The following is a 21,834-nucleotide window of genomic DNA, read 5'->3' on the forward strand; positions in this document are numbered from 1 at the left end:
TGTCTTTCCTCTGGTTTTCTCTGTCACTGACACGGCGAGTGTTTTCTTATTTTGGCGCGTTCCGGCAGTTGCCGCGAGAGCAGCGCGGAGAGAAGGAAGCACGAAGATCGTTTAGCTAAAACGATGAGTCGCGAAAACCGAACGTTTTGCACCCGTTGAAGGGCTGTGAGGAGGCTAACTAGCACGGCACCACTAATCAGGTAAACATTGTTTTTACGCGTGTGCCCACAGGAGATAGTAAAGTAAAGTAAAGTAAGAAGCCACGCTCTTAAAATGTTCCTCAGATTTGAGAAGCAATGTTCTAGTCATGAAAAAAAACTTAACCGATTATTAAAACAGGTTACAATTAATTTAACAGACAAATCCTTTCAGCTGTACTCGCACATTTTCATAATGTTTTGCATACAAAAAACAAAACAAAACCACAAAAAAATTAAAATAACTAGTAAAGCTGTCAAATACCCTGACTGTAGTTGAGCCTTTTTGATTTTTATATTTTTTTTCTGAACTGCAATGAAGTTGAAGTCAAAAGTAGCATTAGAACAAAATGCTCATGTAAAGTTAAAATCCTTAAAATCTGACTAAATGTACTTGGTAGGTAGTTGCATCCCACCAGCGCACAAGGCACATAACCCGCTAACTATAACTAACCATAACTATTTTTTATTCATCCCATTTTACACGAACGCAGCAGAGAGTTTCAGGGACCGCGTACTTTTGCAGACCTTTTAGGTCGGCTTCCTACTGCTGTTTTTACCCACAGACTGAAACATCTTCTTCTTACACGATCTTCGAACGCTCTCCTCCTTCCTGGGAGGAGCTTGAACCCCCCTACCCCAACATATGTTTACTATGCCAGAGAGGAGGAGGTGTTGGACGGTTGGGGTCTGAGAGGAACTGGTGTGGTGGTACGTTTTGCTTTGACATTTGCTGCAGCTGTCATGAAAATTATTATAATGAACATGTTAATAGTAGTGCGGTTGACGTTGAGTTTGAGGTCTCGGAGGAGATAAACAAAGAGTGAAGAAAGTAGTTTACTCTGTTTTGTGTGAAGTTATTGAAAAATCAGTGGTTCTGTTGTCAGCTAGCTCGTTAGCCTGGTGTGTTAACATTAAACGTAGCAGCAGCAACAACAACGACTGAGCAGTGTTGTCCGTTATCTGTAGTGGTGAGTGTAAATGACACGTTTTTTACAATCTAATACCGCTTTTTCAAATTGGCTTCAACCATTTGCACCTTAAATATATCTTACTTCCAAAAGTGGACCTCATATCTCATGTTAAAAACAGGTTCATTTTCCCGTTGGGTCGAAGGTTTTGCACCCGTTTTTTTCTAGCAGAATTAACGTCCTGCTTTGCTTTTGCTTAGTGTTTGTTTGTGTTTCCTTTATATTTTGTGAGAAGAATACAGTACAGTGGACTATGTTAAGGTCAGTTTGCAGCTGATAAGCCACGTTTAGTGTGTGGCTTATTGTGTCCACTTGACAGTCGGTTGAGGTCGGTATGGAAAAGGACAAGAATAAGTAAGTTTTTAACTTTCAGTGCTAGACGTAATGGCGTCCAAAAGACAAATTTGAAAGTGCTTTTAAAAATATGACACATGAAATTAAAAATTCACAGAACCTTTATTACAAAAAGATATTCTCTTGGACATTGTACTCCATCTAAAAAGTGATGCCTCAGCCTTTCCTTTGTCAAAGTCAAAGTGGCTCCAGAGGACAAATGCCTCCTTGTCTGTGTATTCAGTGGCTCCTTCACATGGACTGGCCACTGATTTATTCTTAATTTTAATTTGAAATACAAACTTTGGCTGGTATGAGGGATCCATATTTGATTCACATCCTTTGTTATGGTTTCTTTATCGTGATGCCTGCACCTCCTCCTCCTCCTCCTCCTCGCCCTTCTTTCCCTCAGTGTTGACCTTTAGCCCAAATGAAGCAGCCGCATTTGGTTCTCATGTCAGCTGTCACAACCAGTCTGTTCTCTGAACGCTGGCTGGGAAATGTAGGCTGCCAGGCCCTGCTGACATATTAAATTGCACAAATATCTTGATTTGTTGATTTTTGTTGTTGATTTTTTTTAAGTACTCAAGGTCAATAAGAGTGTGCATATGACTTTATGAATTTTAATTATTGCTTATAATAAAAATTTTAATGGTTACACTTAACAGAAAATATTTTTTTTTTTGTCTGGTTTTGTTATTACAGGTGCGAGCTGGTATCTCTGGTACCTGTTTTCTCTTATCTTTTGAAATTGAGCTGAATTTACGTGTTTTATCTCATGTTACCCAGCATGCCTCTGTTCCTGAGAGAGCTTTTGACCTCTGATCAGCTCAAGAGTAACGTCTTCAGACTAGAAGACAGCAGTGCTACATGGCATTAACATGCCGTTAATTTGGTTATTAAAGCATTTTGACAAAGATATATGCTTAGTGAGACATTTTACATTTAAAAAAAATAACCTTGTCAGTGCCCCACATTGGACAAATTATGAAAAAATAAAAAATAATATATATTATATTATTGCCACAGAAGCTATTATTATGTAAGGTGAAAGATATGTCCGATGATGATCTTTTTTAAGCTGGCTTTCTTGTCTTGTGTGAGTTGTAATACTCTGTTTGATGTGTTGTTGCAGTCTCAGGAGGATGTCTGTGAATGCTTCCATTTGCAGTTTTGGGATTAATCCTATGGATTTTGTTGCTGCTGTGGAGGATTAATACCAAGACAGCAGTGATGCCTGTGAAAGGAGAGGAATCTCCGTCGGGTGGTGGTCCGCCTGCAGACGAGGAGGACATGTCTGCCACACAGTCCTCTCATCCAGGCAAACATTTCCTGTCAACAGTTCCTACTACATCAACACACAATGAGGATAACAGGCCTCAGGTCAGCAGCTCCTCTGCAGGTCTTGAAATCAAAACAGTGGACTCTGAGGCTCTACAGATGTCCCCTGAGGTAGATTCAGAAAAGCCGTCATTGTCATCAGCCACCCAGAAGCCTTCCAAAGCCAATGCTCCGATGCTCAGCTCAGGGCCCGAGGCGAGGGAACGCCTCAAGTTCATTCTCGGAGCGTCAGAGGATAACTCTTCAGACGAGGAAGGTCTAGTGGCCAAACCTCCAAGCGGAGCTTCTCAGCCGCTGACCTCCAGCCACAAATGTTCTCCCGAGCGGGTTTCCTCTGCAGTGCAACAGTGCAGCTCCTCAAGCATCAAGTAAGATCTTGTTTCTCTTTAAGTGAATTTAATGTCAGCTGTTTAAGGCCAGGCATGTTTTCATCACTCCATCATGTGACATGGAAGCATCTCACTCACGTCAAATACTAGTGTGAATATAAACGGAGTTATTTAGCGTCACCACGCTCTCCATGCGCTGTCTGCTATCACCTGACTGCGCCGAGCTGACCTGTGTTATTGTCGCATACCAAACACCCTGGCACTATTATTGGAACAAGAGCCTCAACCAAATGACTTTGAGAGTTGTGGTGTGACTCTAGGTCACAACACAGCGGAATAAAACGCTTCTAGATTCTCCATAAATTTTTATTTTAACTTTATTTTTTTGGCACTGCATAGTGGACGGTTATTTTTATATCCAGCAATGGTATATGATATGATTGTGGGTCAGAGGGGTTGTTTGGTGCACCCAGCTACGTGTTCAACTTGACATGCTTAATTGGATTAACTTATTCTGATGCATTAAGCTGTGCATCATGAAGTAGAGTAAGGTAAGGAATTTTCCTCTGCTAAATCTCAACTTTAGAGGCATGTACCTTCAGTTCAGCTGCATAATTTTGCAGCTGAAGCAAATGCACTTTTAAATAGTAATCAGTGGGGAAAAAATTTATTTTAATTTGTGTGTGCATGGAGGTTTGAGTGTTGACTCCAGATTTTACCTTGATGCTAGTTAATGTCTTTTATAAATGAAGTAGAATGAACATGTTTTTCCTGGTGTGGGCCTTCGCTCTGTCTGTGTATACTCGTAAGGAACAGTCTGTGATCTGTCACAGGGGATCTTCAGATTATTTTGCAGCAAATGTGGGAGGAGAAAAGGGAGGAAGTGCCGGAGAGGAACATTTTGTAGAGGTCCCTTTGTTTTGGTCCTACATTTTATAATCTAGTTTCACTACTAAGGCACATGGGATAATAAAAAAGGCCTTACAATGGAGGGAAATGACTTATTCCCATATCTCCAAAGGTAAGAGCCTCGAAAAGCTTGATACTGATCTCTGTAATTTGATACTATTGCTGCAGTGTTTATTATGTGGACAGTTATCGCATACATACAGCTGAAGGAATGAAACCATGTATAATGACTGCATGAAACAACGGCAGATACTCCAGCAACTTTTGCAGATGTTTTTGATATTTGTGAACCGGAAAGCTCGTTTGTGGGGCAATACAGCAGTTATGTAAGTTAACAGAGCTTGCCCTGGCACATGAAAGTTTGAGGAAATAAAGAAAAAAAACCCTCCGTAATGTTTACCCTACCGGAGGGAAATGGAAAACAGACCAGAGTAAGTTGACATGTTTTCGCACAAGTTGCAATCCTCCTCTTAGTTTCTACGTCAGATTTTATATCTGCGATGTCACGCTTCACGTCCTGGCAGAAGATCAAAAAGTGGATCAAATGTGCATGACACTGGAAAAGGTTATCAAAACTAGTTCCATAACGGAGTGTAATCAGTATTTGCAAAGTGAACAGTAAGTCTTAAGTTTAAAGTTCATGTACACTCAGACAGAATTGCACCCAACTTCACATCTTAGCTCACTGGTGCAACACAGGTGTTGCTCAGTGATATCTTGACATGGGACAAAATTTCTATGGTTGTGGTGCAATTGCGACGAGACTTTGGAATGAACAAGGTAGGAGCGAGCTGATAGTCGTGAACATAACATTAACTAGTTATTGCACTAATTATTCAAATTATGTCTGACAAAACATTCAGTGAATTGTTTGGGTTTGTTGTCTGAGTCTAAAAAGTTTCTAAATGTGGCTTATTCTTTGTGCTTTAGTACTGGTGGTATTTAGGTTATAAAGGATGCCAAACAGTAAGTGTGTCAATGAATTTCAGTTTTGCTGCTTTCAGATATGATGATTGAACTGCTCTTTTTTAAACAGGCGTCAGTCTGTAGTGAAACAGTAAAACAACATTGAAGGAGCCACATTTGTAACAGAAAAATGAAGCTCGTTTGACAGCCAGGTAGCAAAGTGTCTCATTAAATTCCTCGTGGACCACACTATTAGTGGTTAAAATACAGAAAGACTTGTAGACTCCACTGAACTCATATCAATAATTCTAAGCACCGCGTACAATGTAGAATAACATAACCGTGGTGAAGAGCAGCAGTTAGGTGTGATTTTGAAGATAAGCTCGAAAATAAATGGGCTGATCCACAGTCTGTCTTTGCGTGTTGAGGAGAGAGACTGAACTTTGACTTAGGTTTTTGATTTTCAGTGCTGTCGTTCCATTGTAGTAGCTGCTGCTTGTCGTTTGTTCAGCTGTTTACCACCATGGCTGTAGAGGATCTTTGTAGTCTGTTCTCTCTTCAAATCTGCTTGCATTGTGACGTTAACGAGGATAATGTGCAGCCTACATTTTCCTGGATTATTTAAAATATCTTGCAGCTGATACACAGAACAGAATACACCCAGGTTACTGTGTTTTGCTATGTCATTGGGAAAGAAAGCTAACCACAAGCTTTTCACTGCAGGCCTAGCATGTCTGGTCTTCACTTGGTGAAAAAAGGACGTGAACACAGAAAGATGGATTTACAGAGGGACTTCACTGTGGCCTCTCCTGCTGAGTTTGTCACTCGGTTTGGTGGCACCCGTGTCATTGAAAAAGTAAGAATGAAAATCAGTTCCTGTGTATGTTTAGAAGAGCTTAAGTTGGGGCTCCAGGTCCAGTTCAGTTTTAAACTGAAATCCAGTTGCCCCAATTTAAGCTCTTCTAAGCAAAATGACTGACTGACTGAATGAATGAATGAGTGAATGAATGAAAATCTACACAGACTTCATGTGTATGTTTGAGTCTTTATTTTTTGTTGCTTAATGACAGATCATTTCTGGTTTCTGTTTCCCTTGCAGGTACTGATAGCCAACAACGGTATAGCTGCAGTCAAATGTATGCGTTCTATCCGTCGCTGGTCCTACGAAATGTTTCGCAATGAAAGGACCATTCGTTTTGTGGTCATGGTGACTCCTGAAGACTTGAAAGCTAATGCAGGTCATTGTTAGCCTGATGCTTATCTCTCTTTTTTTTTAATTACCTAGCAGTTATCACCAGTTGCTTACCTGAATGAGGGCCAGAGAAAATGAAAGTTTGCACTGAATAAATTATTATGTGTTGCTCTTTTCCCTCACAGAATACATTAAAATGGCAGACCATTATGTTCCTGTGCCTGGTGGTCCCAACAACAACAATTATGCCAACGTAGAGCTGATAGTGGACATTGCTAAAAGAATCCCAGTGCAGGTATTCTTCACCATTTATCTAAACAACAGTTTTCTTTCTGTTAATGCAAAACTGTGATAAATGATTACGTGTGTGTGTGTGTGTGTGTGTGTATTAACAGGCTGTGTGGGCTGGATGGGGTCATGCCTCAGAAAACCCCAAACTGCCTGAGCTGTTGAACAAAGCAGGGATATCATTCTTAGGTAAAATCCACTTTGAAACCAGTGAATGTTCACGTTATTTTAATTTGGTTTATTTATACCTGTGTCATCGTGATGTGACTGATCTTTTCTCAGGGCCATCCAGTAAAGCCATGTGGGCTCTAGGGGACAAGGTGGCTTCTTCCATTGTGGCTCAGAGTGCTGACATTCCCACTCTACCATGGAGCGGATCAGGTGACGCTTTACCTCCCACGCTGTCTCAGTTCACATAATGTATAGCAGCACAAGCTGTACTGTGGACTCTGTGATATGAGTCATTTTAAAGCTCATATCTGTGCATCTGTATAGATTAAATACAGTGTTTTTTCTGTGGTGTCCATGTGTGTCATGGTGCTCCAGGTCTGAGGGTGGACTGGGCTGAGGAAGACCAAAAACTGGGCAATGTAATCAGTGTTCCTCCTGAGGTTTACACAAAGGGCTGTGTTCAAGATGTGGAAGATGGGCTTGCAGTAAGCATATTTAAACATTTAACAACATCATCATAATAATTTATACACATTTGTTTTTTTACCTAAATGACTCTGTTTCAAGAGCGGCACGGTGGTGCAGTGGTTAGCACTGTCGCCTCATAGCAAGAGGGTTCCAGGTTCCAGGTTCGAATCCCGGTCTGGGCCCTTCTATGTGGAGTTTGCATGTTCTCCCTGTGCCTGCGTGGGTTTTCTCCGGGTACTCCGGCTTCCTCCCACAATACCAAAAACATGCACATTAGGTTAATTGGCTACTCTAAATTGCCCCTAGGTGTGAGTGTGAGAGTGTGTGGTTGTCTGTCTTTGTGTGTTGGCCCTGCGATTGACTGGCGACCAGTCCAGGGTGAACCCCGCCTCTCGCCCGTAGTCAGCTGGGATAGGCTCCAGCTCCCCCGCGACCCTGACGGATAAGCGGTATAGAAAATGGATGGATGGACTCTGTTTCAAGCTTCATTCTTTAGCTATCTTGTGTTTTATGTGATGTTTCTCTGCAGGGGGCTGAGAGAATTGGTTATCCGGTTGTTATCAAGGCCTCTGAGGGTGGAGGTGGAAAGGGCATCCGCAAAGTTGAAAGTTCTGATGATTTTCCAGGTTCCTTTAGACAGGTTTGTGCTCTTACATTTTATAGCCTAATGCTTGATTTCTTTGTGTTTTTGAATCCACTTAATACAGTTGAATTTGTTGCAATTCTCACAACATGTTTTTTGATTGCAGGTTCAGACAGAAGTACCCGGCTCACCTATCTTCATCATGCAGCTGGCTCAGCATGCGAGACACCTTGAAGTTCAGATACTGGCTGACGAGTATGGAAACGCCATCTCGCTGTTTGGACGAGACTGCTCCATCCAGAGGAGGCACCAGAAGATCATCGAGGAGGCTCCTGCCACCATAGCCGCTCCATCAACATTTGAACAAATGGAACGGGTCAGTTTAGGTTGCTGCATCTATTTTTCCATCCTAATTAACTTTGTTTGATAATTCACATTTTGCCTCCTCTTTCTGATTTAGTACGCTGTGCGACTAGCCAAGATGGTGGGCTATGTGAGTGCAGGTACAGTGGAATATCTCTTCTCTGAAGATGGAAGCTTCCATTTCCTGGAGCTGAATCCTCGTCTGCAGGTGGAACATCCTTGCACAGAGATGATCGGTGATGTAAACCTGCCAGCTGCTCAGCTTCAGGTACACGTCTTGTCAATGGATGCAGTGAAGAGGAGTTATATCATTGCCACCTGTAGCTAGAGATCAACCCCCCCCATTTTAACTCTGTCATTCATCTCTGATAGATTGCAATGGGCATCCCCCTTCATAGAATTAAGGACGTCCGCTTGCTTTATGGAGAAACTCCTTGGGGTGACACCATCATTAACTTTGAGACTCCAGACTGCACGCCAAGTCCAAGAGGGCACGTCATAGCTGTTCGGATCACCAGTGAGAACCCAGATGAGGTAAAGCTTGATTTTATCGACACTCAGAACACGCAGTTTTGTTGTGTAAATTTATTTTTTACCACTGACTTGTCGTCTGCCCTCACAGGGGTTCAAGCCCAGCTCGGGCACAGTGCAGGAGTTGAACTTCCGCAGCAGTAAAAATGTCTGGGGTTATTTCAGCGTGGGGGCAACTGGTGGCCTGCATGAATTTGCAGACTCACAGTTTGGACATTGTTTCTCCTGGGGCGAGAACCGTGAAGAAGCCATTTCGTAAGCCCCCCTTTTGCTGTTTTAATGGCACCTTATCTTTCACAATCGAAGCTTTCAGGTGTCGACACTGAGGCAGTATCTGCCCTAATGTTGTAACTACCCATAATGTAATTACACAATGTGGAGAACACTGTGACCTGCCAAAGACATAAAACAAACTGGCAATTATGCAGTATACTTTTGTAACTTATGCATTCATTTACTTATGAAGTTTAAATTGAATTCTATTATAAAGTATAATTTTGTATAATCATACATGTGCATATTATGTTATGTATCATTAATGATTAAGTTAAAACACAGTGTATACATGTTTATCTGTGTAATATTTTCATGTTTAGGAACATGGTGGTGGCTATGAAGGAGCTGTCAATCAGAGGCGACTTCAGGACCACAGTCGAATACCTTATTAAGCTACTGGAGACAGAAAGCTTCAGAAACAATGACATTGACACTGGCTGGCTGGATCATCTCATTGCAGAGAAGGTTCAGGTAGGAGGCTGAAGACCTTATCCCATGTATCCCTACATTGTCAGGTATTTTGTCTCTGAAATCCTGCGTAGTTTCTTTGTTTCATTAAGCCACATGTTCTTCCTACAGGCGGAGAGACCAGATACCATGCTCGGTATTGTTTGTGGGGCTTTGCATGTTGCTGATGCGAGCTTCCGAAAGAGCATGTCTGACTTTCTTCATTCACTGGAAAGGTCAGTCGACCCAGTCCCTGCTTGTTGGGCTCTCACCACAGTTCTTATTGTCTGTTATGTAACTGACTGATCCAAACATTATCTGCTCCTCATGTAGAGGCCAAGTACTGCCCGCAGCCAGTCTCCTCAACTCTGTCAACGTGGACCTGATATATGAAGGAGTCAAGTACTGCCTCAAGGTAACTGCTTTATCCCCTTCACATTTTCCTTTTTTTAACTCAATATCTCACCTTTTTCAATCAATAAGCTGTCACTGCTGTTGGCTGCAGGTCGCCCGCCAATCCCCAACTACTTATGTCATCATAATGAACGGCTCCAACATTGAGATAGATGTACACAGGCTGAGCGATGGAGGCCTCCTGCTGTCCTATGATGGCAGCAGCCACACAACCTACATGAAGGAGGAAGTGGACAGGCAAGAGCAAGAGAATCTTTACAATCTGGATTCATTCATTTGTTTGTTCCACTCATTTTTTTTTCTGAATTACTTCATCCTCACAGCTACCGCATCACTGTCGGCAACAAGACTTGTGTATTTGAGAAGGAGAAGGATCCCACAGTGCTGAGGTCACCCTCTGCTGGAAAACTGCTCCAGTACATGATTGAAGATGGGGGTCATGTTTGTGCAGGAGAGACCTATGCAGAGATTGAGGTGAGTGTGGTAGACCTCTGGTAACACCGACTTCATAAGGCAAGCTGTGCCTCTTTTTTTTTTAATTTTTTGTATTGACTGGATGTTTGTGCTGCGATTTCAGGTGATGAAGATGGTGATGACGCTGACTGTGCAGCAGTCAGGTTGTATCCACTTTGTCAAGAGACCTGGAGCAGTTCTGGAGACCGGCTGTGTGGTGGCCCATATGGACCTGGATGACCCCAGCAGTATACACCGGGTAAATAAATGGAAAATCTCCACTTCTGATTGTTCTCTTAATTGTGTCTTATAGCTGACACCATATTATGACATTTTTTTATTTTCATGATTTTCAGGCCACATCTTTAGCACATTTTGCCCTGACTTTGTCCAGATTTACTACTTTACTTACTTAAAATAATAAAATTGCAAGTATTGTTCTATTAAGGTCTGGTGGACAAACAAATAATTATATTCTGTGTCTCACGTGTTTACTGTTTTTCTTGTTAATTACAGATAATATGAGTTCTTTTTTTTCACCCTCTGTTTTAGGTGGAACTTAATACGGCTGTGCTCCCACCACAGCAACCGCTACCCATTGTGGGGGAAAAGCTTCACCAGGTGTTTCACAATGTGCTGGAAAACTTGGGTAAAGTCATGGATGGCTACTGCCTTGAAGAGCCCTACTTCAGCAGCAAGGTACATAGCAGGTTCTCTGCCACTGCAAATTCTTAAATGATATCATCAGAAAATCAGAAAATGTGCACGTTCGTGTTTGCAGCTGAAACAGTGGCTGGGCACACTGATGAAGACTTTAAGGGACCCCTCGCTGCCGCTGTTGGAACTTCAGGAGATCATGACGAGTGTGGCAGGTCGAATTCCTCCTGGTGTGGAGAAGGATATCCGTAAAGTCATGGCCCAGTATGCGAGTAACATCACCTCTGTCCTCTCCCAGTTCCCTAGCCAAAGGGTGAGAGATTCACCGGGACATGACAAGAGTTCTTTTAACGCAAATGATCGCTACTGCCAGCATAATACGATAAAGTTTCCCCTTTTTTATTCCAGATTGCAAATATTCTAGATAGTCACGCAGCAACCCTGCAGAGGAAGGCTGACCGAGAGGTGTTCTTCTTGAACACTCAGAGCATTGTTCAACTGGTACAGAGGTTAGCTTTTTCTTGTACAGCAATAATGTATAACATATAATATATGATATTGGTGTTGCATTAATTAACACGTTTGAATTTGGTGCAGGTACCGCAGTGGAATCCGTGGTTATATGAAGTCTGTGGTTCTTGATCTGTTGAAGCAATACCTGCAAGTGGAGACGCAGTTTCAGCAAGGTGATATCAATACACTAAAGTCTGAATGAAAACTCATTTTCATTCTGACATTAAAACTCATTTCCTTTAATCTTCGCTGTGGTTTGTTTGTCATAGCTAATGCCACTGTGCTTTTGTTCTCATGAGCAGCTCACTATGACAAGTGTGTTATCAACCTGAGAGAGAAGTACAAACCTGACATGAGTCCTGTGCTGCAGTACATCTTCTCTCATGCACAGGTCTCCAAGAAGAACGTCTTAGTCACAATGCTCATAGTAAGTCCTTCATCGACCTTGACACTGACACGCAGGAATTAAAACAGTCCTCCTGACGATTCAGTTTTATTGAGAGACACTTTGTAAACTGTGTAGGACCAGCTGTGTGGAAGGGATCCAATGCTAGCAGATGAGCTGATGGCCATTCTGAACGAGCTCACTCAGCTTAGCAAGATGGAGAACTCAAAGGTGGCCTTGAGAGCCAGACAGGTAATATCTAAGACTGCCAGCATCACAGTTAAACACTATTCCGTCTGTTTTTAAAATATTGTTTTTAATCAAGGTAGTCTGTCAGATGACATACCTTGCTTTGGATTCAAATGGTATTTTTTGTGATCAGTCTTGTCTGAAAAATACTATTTCTCAATTTTCAAGAAATTTTGCAACCTTTTTTACAGTCAGTTTACCCCATCTGCATATACTTGACATCATATTTGCAAATGTCTCATACTGTAGGTCTTGATTGCATCCCATTTACCTTCGTACGAACTGAGGCACAACCAGGTGGAGTCCATCTTCTTGTCGGCCATCGACATGTACGGTCACCAGTTTTGTCCAGAAAACTTGAAGGTTAGCCCTGTGTGGAGAACTATCCTTGTAATCATCAATTTTTTATAAGCCAGAATACAAAATGAATAACACATCATATTTTTTCTTTGGCACAGAAACTCATTCTTTCTGAAACCTCAATTTTTGATGTTTTGCCCAATTTCTTCTACCACTCCAATCAAGTAGTCTGCATGGCTGCCTTGGAGGTATGGTCAGTGGGTTCACATGGAGGACTTTTTTTCTTCTTATGTATGTTTATTTCTTAATTAGTGAATATGACCTGTTCTGGTTTGACTTTCAGGTGTATGTGCGCAGAGCTTACATCGCCTATGAGCTAAATAGCATTCAGCATCACCAGCTGCAGGATGGAACGTGTGCCGTAGACTTCCAATTCATGTTGCCATCATCGCATCCGAACCGGTAACAGGGCTTTCCTCACTTAACTACGCTGCAAAGAGTCTTAAGCCACAGACGAATAACACATTGTTGCCTAATTGTTTAATTGCTGGTGAATGTTTACCACCTCCAAAACATGACATTGGCGATAGATAGGTCAGTAAAGATGAACTGAAAGTTACCGTGTACCCAGAGGTGCACATGGACAATGGCCTATAAACTGCTGTAACTGCTTCTGGCTAACTTTGAATGAAGAACTGGACATTAATGTGAATGTGCATAGCTTCTTGTACGGTGCTGTAATCCAATCATAATGCCTTGAGGTTGAGGTGCATTTTCATCATCCACTGCTGATATTCACCTGTCAATCATCTTATTTCAGAGGGAGCAGCCCTACTCTGAGCAGGTAGAGTAAAGCTCCTCCCCAACCAGCCAAACCAACCGATCGTGTGTTTGTCTCACAGCAATGCATGTCGACTGCACAGTGTTGCTTTTCTTTCCTTCTGTCCTGTGAAAACAGAAACATTTGCTTAAGGACTCCTCTAACAAGTCCTTCATAATTCACTGTTTAGATGAGCTTCTACATATGTTTTCTTTGCTTCTCTCAACTTGTACAGTAAAATTAAGCTTTTTGAGAGGTTCATGTTTCATTTATTCCACATTCCTCTTAAAAAACTTGATGCCTGCGATTTTGTTGACTGCTACCAATTGGGGAGCCTGTATTCTCCAGCATCAGAATTTGATTCTTGATTTGCAACGCCCAATGAGATATGGTAACAATTGCTCTTGACAACAGCAATTTATAATCCCTATCAATTAAATACATGAAATGTACCTATTGACTGTATGTACAGTAATTAGAATTGGATTTAAGGGTGGTAAAATTTGGTTGCCTTTTGTTTAATTAGTAAGAACATCCAGACTTGCTTTAATTGCTCTCTGTATGAATATTTGTACTTTTGGCTGTTCAGTGTTTTTTGTTTTTTGTTTTTCCCCCAATAGCAAACCTCTCTATGTGATCATTCTGTGTTCCTGTCTTTGCTGTCACTGTGTGTGTGCGTGTGTGTCACGTTTTCAGGGTTCCTGTGCCGGTCTGTGGATCAGGCCAGTTTAAAATGAGGCGGCAGGGCAGTGAGCTCTTCCTGGATGGAGCCTTGTCACCACCCTGCCAGCGCATGGGCGCCATGGTGGCTTTCCAGTGTTTTGATGACTTTAAAAGGTCACTTTTCATTTACTGATCATTTTCCTTTCCCTGCTATTAATTTATGGCAAAGATTTCCAAATCAAAGTGAAAAATAATTTCTTTTTCTTTTTCAGGAATTTTGATGAAGTTCTCTCCAGTTTTGCAGAACCGCTGTTGGAAAGTGCTCCTTTCTCAGAGTCCTGTTCTGGTCTCTATGAGGAGGAGAACTTCAAGGTGAGAGCTGTGGGTTTGTGAAGGTCACTGGCTTATCAAGTAAAAGGTTGTTGTCATCTGTGTCTCTTAAGCCACTGATTCCCCCCCCCCCCTCGCCCCCATAACAGAACACGAAGGAGAACCCAATCCACATCATAAATGTGTCCATAAAAACAGCAGACACAGAAGATGACGATGCTTTGGTCACAGCTTTCACTGGCTTTGCTCAGTCAAAGGTTAGCGTCCTGACATAGTTTCTAAACACTTGACTGATTCTTATGAATGTGTTAAATGTATGTATGTTTTATATTGTTTTAGTTTTTTATTATATATTTAAGAATAATGTTTTTGTTTTCACAGAAAGCTCTCCTCTTTGAGTATGGGATCAGGAGAATAACATTTTTGATTGCACAGAAGGTAACAACACAACTATTTTAATTGGACCAACTGTATCATTCATATATATTATTTTTGGAAGTTCTGGATAAGGCCTTAAATGATTCGCGACTCTGAGTAAAGTTCCGCTTGTTCTTTTTATGTACAGCAGATCACAGATAGTAGAAATACATATAACTTTACTGTGGAGCAGCTGTCTCAGTAGTAAATGGAACAAATAATTGTCCAGTATTCATATTTTATGTTATTATTTTACCTTGAAAGTAATAAAAATGTCCTCTTTTTTTTAACATTTTTTATATATAGTGTATATCTATCTACCTATCTATATATGTTCATACATTTTTATACAACAGTATGATTTTGTTCGAGTATCACTGTTACTGCACTAATTTTGTTCAGTAGCACTTGCAAGTAAACATATTTTACTGAGAAAAAACACTTGCTTTGTATCTCATTACTGCTGTTATGATCTGTCATTTCAACAGAGAGAATTTCCCAAGTTCTTCACTTTCAGAGCTAGAGATGGGGTAAGTTTTTCTCAATTGTAATCTAATTCAAATCTAGAATTTATAATCAGATTGCAGTGAGCTGACTGTGCTGACATGGTGCTGCCTGAGGAGGTAATGACCCCCTGCAATCTGTGCCACTCCTCAGTTCCAGGAGGATCGTATTTACCGTAATCTGGAGCCAGCTTTAGCGTTTCAGCTGGAGCTTAACCGCATGAGGAACTTTGACCTGACAGCCGTTCCCTGTGCCAACCACAAGATGCACCTCTACCTCGGAGCTGCTCGTGTGCAGGAGGGGGCAGAAGTCACTGACTACCGCTTCTTCGTACGAGCTATCATCCGCCACTCAGATCTCATTACAAAGGTCAGCGTTGCAACTGAAATGTACAGCTTGTTATCATTAGTATTTGCTCTGATTGTTTTCCCAGGGTGAAAAGTATTTTGAATGTCTTTTTAAAGATAATGGTGGTAATGTTGGCTTATTGGTAATGTTATTTTAGTGATTAAATCTCCTTTTATACACAACCAGGAAGCATCCTTTGAGTACCTTCAAAATGAGGGAGAACGTCTTCTGCTGGAGGCCATGGATGAGTTGGAGGTGGCCTTCAGTAACACACGCACTGACTGCAACCACATCTTCCTCAACTTTGTCCCTACTGTCATTATGGATCCCTCTAAAGTCAGTGTCCAGCACATTATTCGGTCCACAATGAATTGACCATTTATACAGACTTCTGAGTAGCTATCAGATTTATCTCAGTGGTTTCCTCTTCTTGGGATCCTCAGATAGAGCAGTCTGTCCGCTCCATGGTGATGCGTTACGGCAGCCGCCTTTGGAAGCTGAGAGTCCTGCAGGCTGAGCTGAAGATAAACATCCGTCTGACGCCAACTGGCAAAGCCATTCCTGTCCGCCTGTTTCTCACAAATGAGTCTGGATATTATTTGGACATCAGTCTGTATGAGGAGGTCACTGACCCCAGTTCTGGACAGGTGAGGCCATTGGACTGTAGTATTTTGTGACATTAAATGTGAACCAAAAGAAAGATATGTGGCAGGTGATTTCTTCTGTGTGGCAGGTTTATGGTTGTATTTTCACTGTTTCTCCTCATCATGTGTCCCTTTTCAGATCATGTTCCATTCATATGGAGATAAACAGGGTCCTCTGCATGGCATGCTTATCAACACTCCATATGTGACCAAAGACCTGCTCCAGGCCAAGCGCTTTCAGGCTCAAACTCTGGGTACTACATATGTCTATGACTTCCCTGAGATGTTCAGACAGGTACTGCTAACTCGCTGAATCTGGTTTACTTGTGTTTTTTGTGGTTCATAAGGTGTCTGACTCATACTGAAAAATTTTTTATAGGCACTGTTTAAACTGTGGAGTCCCAGGGACGAACACCCTAAAGATGTGCTCATGTGCTCTGAGCTGGTTCTGGACCCTGAAGGTCGGCTTGTGCAGATGAACCGCCTGCCTGGAGACAATGATGTAGGAAGCTATTTAGAGCATTTGTTTCAGTTCCTGCTTTCTAATTGTGAGGATACTGTTAACCACTGTAACTATTTTTCACCAGGTGGGAATGGTTGCCTTCAGGATGAAGATGAAGACTCCAGAGTATCCAGAGGGCAGAGATATTATTGTGATCTGTAATGATATCACTCACATGATTGGCTCATTTGGTCCTCAAGAAGATGAGCTGTTCCTCAAGGCCTCTGAGTTGGCTCGGGCTGAGGGCATCCCCCGCATTTACATCGCAGCCAACAGTGGAGCGCGCATTGGCCTCGCTGAAGAGATCAAACACATGTTCCAGGTGGCCTGGATTGACCCCACTGACCCCTACAAGGTGAGCTTGCAAATGTGTTTCTGCTGATGTTTGCATTATACACCAGACAAGGAAGTGACCACAGGGAATACTGTATGTGTGAAATGCATGTGTGCAGATTGATGTTATTTATTATAAATTCTTTTCATTTCTCTATAGGGTTTCAAGTACCTTTACCTGACACCGCAGGACTACACACGCATCAGCTCCACCAATGCTGTTCACTGTCACCATGTTGAGGAAGGTGGAGAGTCCAGGTAGAATAAATCATCGGTTGTTTGTTCGCACAAAGTAGCAAATTCAGCCAGTTGAAATATTTGACGCTTTTAACTTGTGTCTGTTACAGGTACATCATCACTGACATCATAGGGAAGAACGACGGTCTTGGGGTTGAGAACCTGCGAGGTTCTGGCACCATTGCTGGAGAATCCTCTCAGGCCTATGAGGAGATCATTACAATTAGTATGGTGAGAATGTGGATCTGATTGCTCTGAGTTAAAAGAGGCCACGTGAACCTCTGGGCCTTTTTCCTGATTTGTTTTTGTGCTCTTTTATGCAGGTGACATGCCGTGCTATTGGAATCGGAGCATATCTAGTCCGTTTGGGACAAAGAGTGATTCAGGTGGAAAACTCACACATTATCCTGACTGGAGCAGGCGCTCTTAACAAGGTTTGTTGGTTTAATCAGTATCCATGTTATTAAGGATTATTATTGGCCTTCCCATACTCTTAAGGATATTTTGCTTTGCATGTCATCTGTTGCATTGTTATTGTTAATATTGTTGCACAGTGGGATAATTTGGAGCAATTATGGGCAGCATGAAGGCAGACAAAAAAGGAAGAATGAGGGAAAAAGTATACCAAATAGGATGACTGTCTAGACAAAAAATTGCTTTGTTTTTTCTTTTTAAATGCCTTCAACATCTTTCATGGGCTTAATAAATACTGGTGACTTCATGTAAGAAGTTGTTTCAAGATAAGCGAATGATCAGATGCAACTTGAGGTACAGAAAGAGGTTGAACAAGTGAGAGTGAGAGAGGAAGGCCAGACAGACTACAGTTTGAGCACTGAAGTCCTTGCTTCTGTCCAGGTTTTGGGCAGAGAGGTCTATACTTCCAACAACCAGCTGGGAGGGATCCAGATCATGCACAACAATGGAGTCACACACACCACTGTGCCAGATGACTTTGAGGGTGTCTTTACCATCCTCAAGTGGCTCTCCTATATGCCAAAGGTTTGCCTGAATATGTGAGAGTTTGTGTTGCTTGGTTTAAAGGCTATTAAAGTACAGCAGTAATTCAGAATACTAACTATGGCTCCTCTTCTCCTTGCAGAACAAACAATCCCCTGTGCCTGTGATTTCAACTACAGATCCAGTGGACAGAGAAATAGAATTTATTCCTACAAAAGCACCGTATGACCCCCGCTGGATGCTGGCTGGGAGACCTCATCCCAGTGAGTGTTAAGAAGTGTTGTATATGTCAGTGATCAACCTCATCAATTTATTTTTACCTCCACTGTTGTCTTAAGCTGTGAAAGGCGCCTGGCAGAGCGGATTCTTCGACCACGGCTCTTTCATGGAAATCATGGGGTCCTGGGCCCAGACGGTGGTAGTGGGCAGAGCACGGTAAATCTGTATTGCACGCAGTGTAGACACTTAAGTGTGTCGTCAATGAGTGTTTTCAAAGCCTTGCATGTAACGTGATCTATTACTCTGCTGAATGAAAACAGGTTAGGAGGAATTCCCCTTGGTGTCATCGCTGTTGAAACACGCACAGTTGAGCTCACGGTCCCAGCAGATCCTGCAAACCTGGATTCAGAATCTAAAGTGAGTAAATCTGACCAGATGTTGGTGATTTAAATGGATTATGTTGCAGTATTTCACCTCGTCCCACATTTTTGTGTGTTGATGTCAGGTTCTGCAGCAGGCTGGCCAGGTGTGGTTTCCAGATTCAGCCTTTAAAACCGCTCAGGCCATTTGTGACTTCAACCACGAGCATCTGCCTCTCATGGTGTTTGCCAACTGGAGGGGCTTCTCTGGTGGAATGAAGGGTATAGAAGGAACACTACGCTTTGAAGAGAGTCTGCATTACATGCATTGATATTATAAAATAAATATTAAAAAATGAAAAAGAAATCTGTTTCTGTCCATTACACTCTCAGATATGTATGACCAGATATTGAAGTTTGGAGCCTACATCGTGGATTCCCTGCATGGTTTCCATCAGCCTGTGCTGGTCTACATTCCACCACAGGCTGAGCTGAGAGGAGGCTCATGGGTGGTGATAGACCCCACCATCAATCCACTGTGTATGGAGCTCTATGCGGACAAGGAGAGCAGGTAAATGTAGCAGTCATGATTTCTTTAATGACTACAGCCTGGAGTTCCCAACCTAAGCAACAGGTGTTTGTGCGAATAACCAGTCTCAGCTTTTTTGTCATCTCACTGTTGTTGTTATGCTTTGTATTCTCAGAGGTGGTGTGCTGGAGGCTGAAGGCACAGTGGAGATCAAATTCAGAAGGAAGGACCTCCTGAAGACCATGAGAAGACTAGATTCAGTCTATGCTGGCCTGGTTGAGCAGCTTGGTAAAGACTCCTTCTTTGCACTTGCATTTATTTCCTTTTTAACTGCAGTGCAGCTTAATGATCATAACATTACAGACAAGTCTCCTGTTTTTATCAGCTTCCCCAGACCTGTCTGACAAACAGTGCAGAGAGCTGGAGTTGAAACTCAAAGCAAGAGAGGAATTCTTGTTGCCCATCTACCACCAGGTGGCAGTGCAGTTTGTAGAGCTCCACGACACCCCGGGCAGAATGCAGGAGAAGGGTGTCATCACTGTGAGTGAGGACTTCATAAACACTGTGATGTTATTAACTAGCAGAACCAAACTTATATCTAGAGACTGTATGCTTTGTGCTTTTTAAAATTGGTTGTACTGTGTCCTTTGACACTGTTGACAGGATATTTTGGATTGGAAGAATGTGCGGACCTTCTTCTACTGGCGCCTGCGTCGCCTCCTGTGGGAGCAGGTGGTGAAGTGTGAAATTCTGCAGGCCAACCAGGACCTCAGCGATGGGCACATGCAGTCTATGCTGCGGCGCTGGTTTGTTGAAACGGAAGGAACAGTCAAGGTACGTTATGATAGTTAAAGCCTTCTGTCTCTGCTAATGCACTAAATGTAAATGTTTTTAAAGTGGTACTCCTAAAGGAGGACTAATGGGTTGAATTTTTTCAAAAGCTATCAGTTTTTTTTTTGCCTCTGTTAACTACTGAAAAAATGATGAGCTCTTGCACACGTGTAGATGATATTTAGATGTTGCATGTGTGATCACTCCAGTGTCGGTTTGTGCCTGTGGCTCACTAATCATGTGCTTTTGATTTTTCAGCATTTCGTTGTTAAAACTAATCAGAGATTTAAAGGTGCTTGTCTTCTTCTCCAGGCCTACCTGTGGGACAACAACCAAGCAGTAGTTGAGTGGCTCGAGAAGCATTTATCCCAGGAGGACGGCACTCGATCAGCCATCCGAGACAACATCAAGTACCTGAAAAGAGAAAACGCTATGAAACACATCCGCAGGTACAGATTTTGTGACCTATTAAAATGTGGGTTTATTTTCATTGCCATAATAATTTGAAGGCTGCAAAGCCATGTGTCACCTCTCAATAAATATTAAAAGGATTTTAGCTGTGGAATATTAACCTATACATCAGCAGACATAAACCTGAGTACTAGCCAAAAGTGTCACAACCGCTCAGTTACTTGGGTTGATTAGCTAAAATGGCCTACAATATTCTACAACTGCATTGATATAATTTATTCCAACATGTTGAATAGCTAAGCTTTTGTCTTCTAGCCTGGTGCAGGCCAACCCTGAAGTAGCCATGGACTGCATCATTCACATGAGCCAGAACATCACCGCATCCCAGAGGGCCAAGCTCTCGCATCTGCTTGCAACTATGGACAGCACCAGCACCAGTTAAGCTGAGGGGATTTAACAGGTTATATTATTAAAATCTAACTAAAGCTAAATGGCCTGTTCCCGTTTGATTGTACTGTAAAGAAGAAAGAAAAAGTAAAGGTAAAGGAAAAGAAATGTAGTTATCTGCCAATTCTTTGCAATAACGCACACATGAGCAAAGTGACTTATTCCTCAGTGATCACCACTGCTGTGCTCCGTTCCACTGTTGATTGAGCAGCAGCATTTGTCTCTTACATTCGTGAGGTAAACAGTCAGTCATTTCAGCTGCTCAGTCCAGTAACTTTCAGGTTCACAAGCTATGACTGTAATGCACTTTTCACTTGGCTGTATATTGTACATAATGATATTATCAGTGTTAAAATCGCCTTAATGTGCTGTCTATTGAGGCCAGAGTTATTATGCAAGTTTTAATGAAGTCAAATGCTTCATACTTAGGTGCTGAACGTCATTTTCAGTTCAAGATATTAAATTAAGAATTTCTTTTCATCTTTGAATGTACCTCAGAAAACTGATGAGTTTTCAAATGTTAAAAAAGAGAATCAGAAGTGGTGAAATCAGTCGATTCTGTATCATTTCTGCATTGACTTTGACTTTTTACCAGTGTTGTAATGCAGAAATGAAAATTAAGAAGCAGATTAAGTTGTTTCTGACGAGTGCAGTTGAGTCATTTCACTGTTGACGTTGGACCCAGTCGTCTGTCTTTTCATTCTCACTTTCAGTCTGTTTGTGTTTCTATGCTGTTTTGTGTGTTAAGAAATGAATGAGAGGAGCGACTGTGATACTTCTGCTTTATGTCACTGAAATAATGCTGCAATCCATAAGACTCAGGTTGGACAATAATCATCATGATGGACCTCCAAGTGATGGCTTTAATTTGCCTTACCTCTGATCACAACATCAGCCACAAATTTTCATTTGAATGTAAAGAAACTCTTTGCTCTGTTTTCTCTGTTTGTTAATAAATGCCACTGAGATATTTTTTGGCAAAAGAAATGTCTTTTATTTACCCATTT

The 21,834-nt window shown here is 41.9% G+C and overlaps 1 protein-coding gene across 5 annotated transcripts; it reads left to right on the forward strand.

Annotated features, from left to right (window-relative positions):
• The first annotated feature begins 181 nt into the window (after window positions 1-181).
• On the forward strand, window positions 182-21,810 carry acacb (acetyl-CoA carboxylase beta). Of its 5 annotated transcripts, none has more exons than XM_046387327.1 (54): window positions 182-200; window positions 2,637-3,210; window positions 5,710-5,842; window positions 6,086-6,224; window positions 6,364-6,473; window positions 6,574-6,655; window positions 6,749-6,847; window positions 7,013-7,122; window positions 7,635-7,745; window positions 7,855-8,064; window positions 8,149-8,319; window positions 8,424-8,585; window positions 8,674-8,837; window positions 9,179-9,329; window positions 9,438-9,541; window positions 9,639-9,720; window positions 9,811-9,956; window positions 10,043-10,193; window positions 10,297-10,431; window positions 10,725-10,871; window positions 10,954-11,142; window positions 11,238-11,338; window positions 11,427-11,515; window positions 11,645-11,769; window positions 11,866-11,979; window positions 12,226-12,339; window positions 12,435-12,524; window positions 12,620-12,738; window positions 13,097-13,120; window positions 13,793-13,933; window positions 14,032-14,131; window positions 14,239-14,346; window positions 14,471-14,527; window positions 14,995-15,036; window positions 15,164-15,379; window positions 15,545-15,694; window positions 15,802-16,005; window positions 16,142-16,297; window positions 16,382-16,504; window positions 16,590-16,859; window positions 16,998-17,095; window positions 17,185-17,305; window positions 17,398-17,508; window positions 17,930-18,073; window positions 18,174-18,294; window positions 18,370-18,466; window positions 18,571-18,667; window positions 18,756-18,891; window positions 19,003-19,180; window positions 19,314-19,426; window positions 19,524-19,678; window positions 19,802-19,972; window positions 20,282-20,418; window positions 20,696-21,810. In XM_046387327.1, exons 2-54 carry the CDS (start codon window positions 2,657-2,659, stop codon window positions 20,820-20,822), a joined length of 7,299 nt encoding a protein of 2,432 aa, XP_046243283.1. In that variant the 5' UTR covers window positions 182-200; window positions 2,637-2,656; the 3' UTR covers window positions 20,823-21,810. The 5 variants fall into 5 exon arrangements, with proteins under 5 accessions (XP_046243283.1, XP_046243287.1, XP_046243284.1 ...); XM_046387328.1 differs by lacking the exon at window positions 182-200 and adding an exon at window positions 823-908; XM_046387330.1 differs by lacking the exon at window positions 182-200 and adding an exon at window positions 2,206-2,225.
• The last annotated feature ends 24 nt before the right edge of the window (window positions 21,811-21,834 follow it).

This window comes from Scatophagus argus, chromosome 4 (assembly GCF_020382885.2).
Source record: "Scatophagus argus isolate fScaArg1 chromosome 4, fScaArg1.pri, whole genome shotgun sequence".
Classification (NCBI taxonomy): domain Eukaryota; kingdom Metazoa; phylum Chordata; class Actinopteri; family Scatophagidae; genus Scatophagus; species Scatophagus argus.

What these genes read in the sequence shown, in the direction of transcription:
- acacb (XM_046387327.1), top strand. Translation starts at nt 2,657, where the DNA reads ATGCTTCCATTTGCAGTTTTGGGATTAATCCTATGGATTTTGTTGCTG. An exon ending in ATTGTTCAACTGGTACAGAG is followed by an intron (nt 11,339 to 11,426) that starts GTTAGCTTTTTC and finishes AATTTGGTGCAG; the next exon opens with GTACCGCAGTGGAATCCGTG. An exon ending in ACTCAGATCTCATTACAAAG is followed by an intron (nt 15,380 to 15,544) that starts GTCAGCGTTGCA and finishes ATACACAACCAG; the next exon opens with GAAGCATCCTTTGAGTACCT.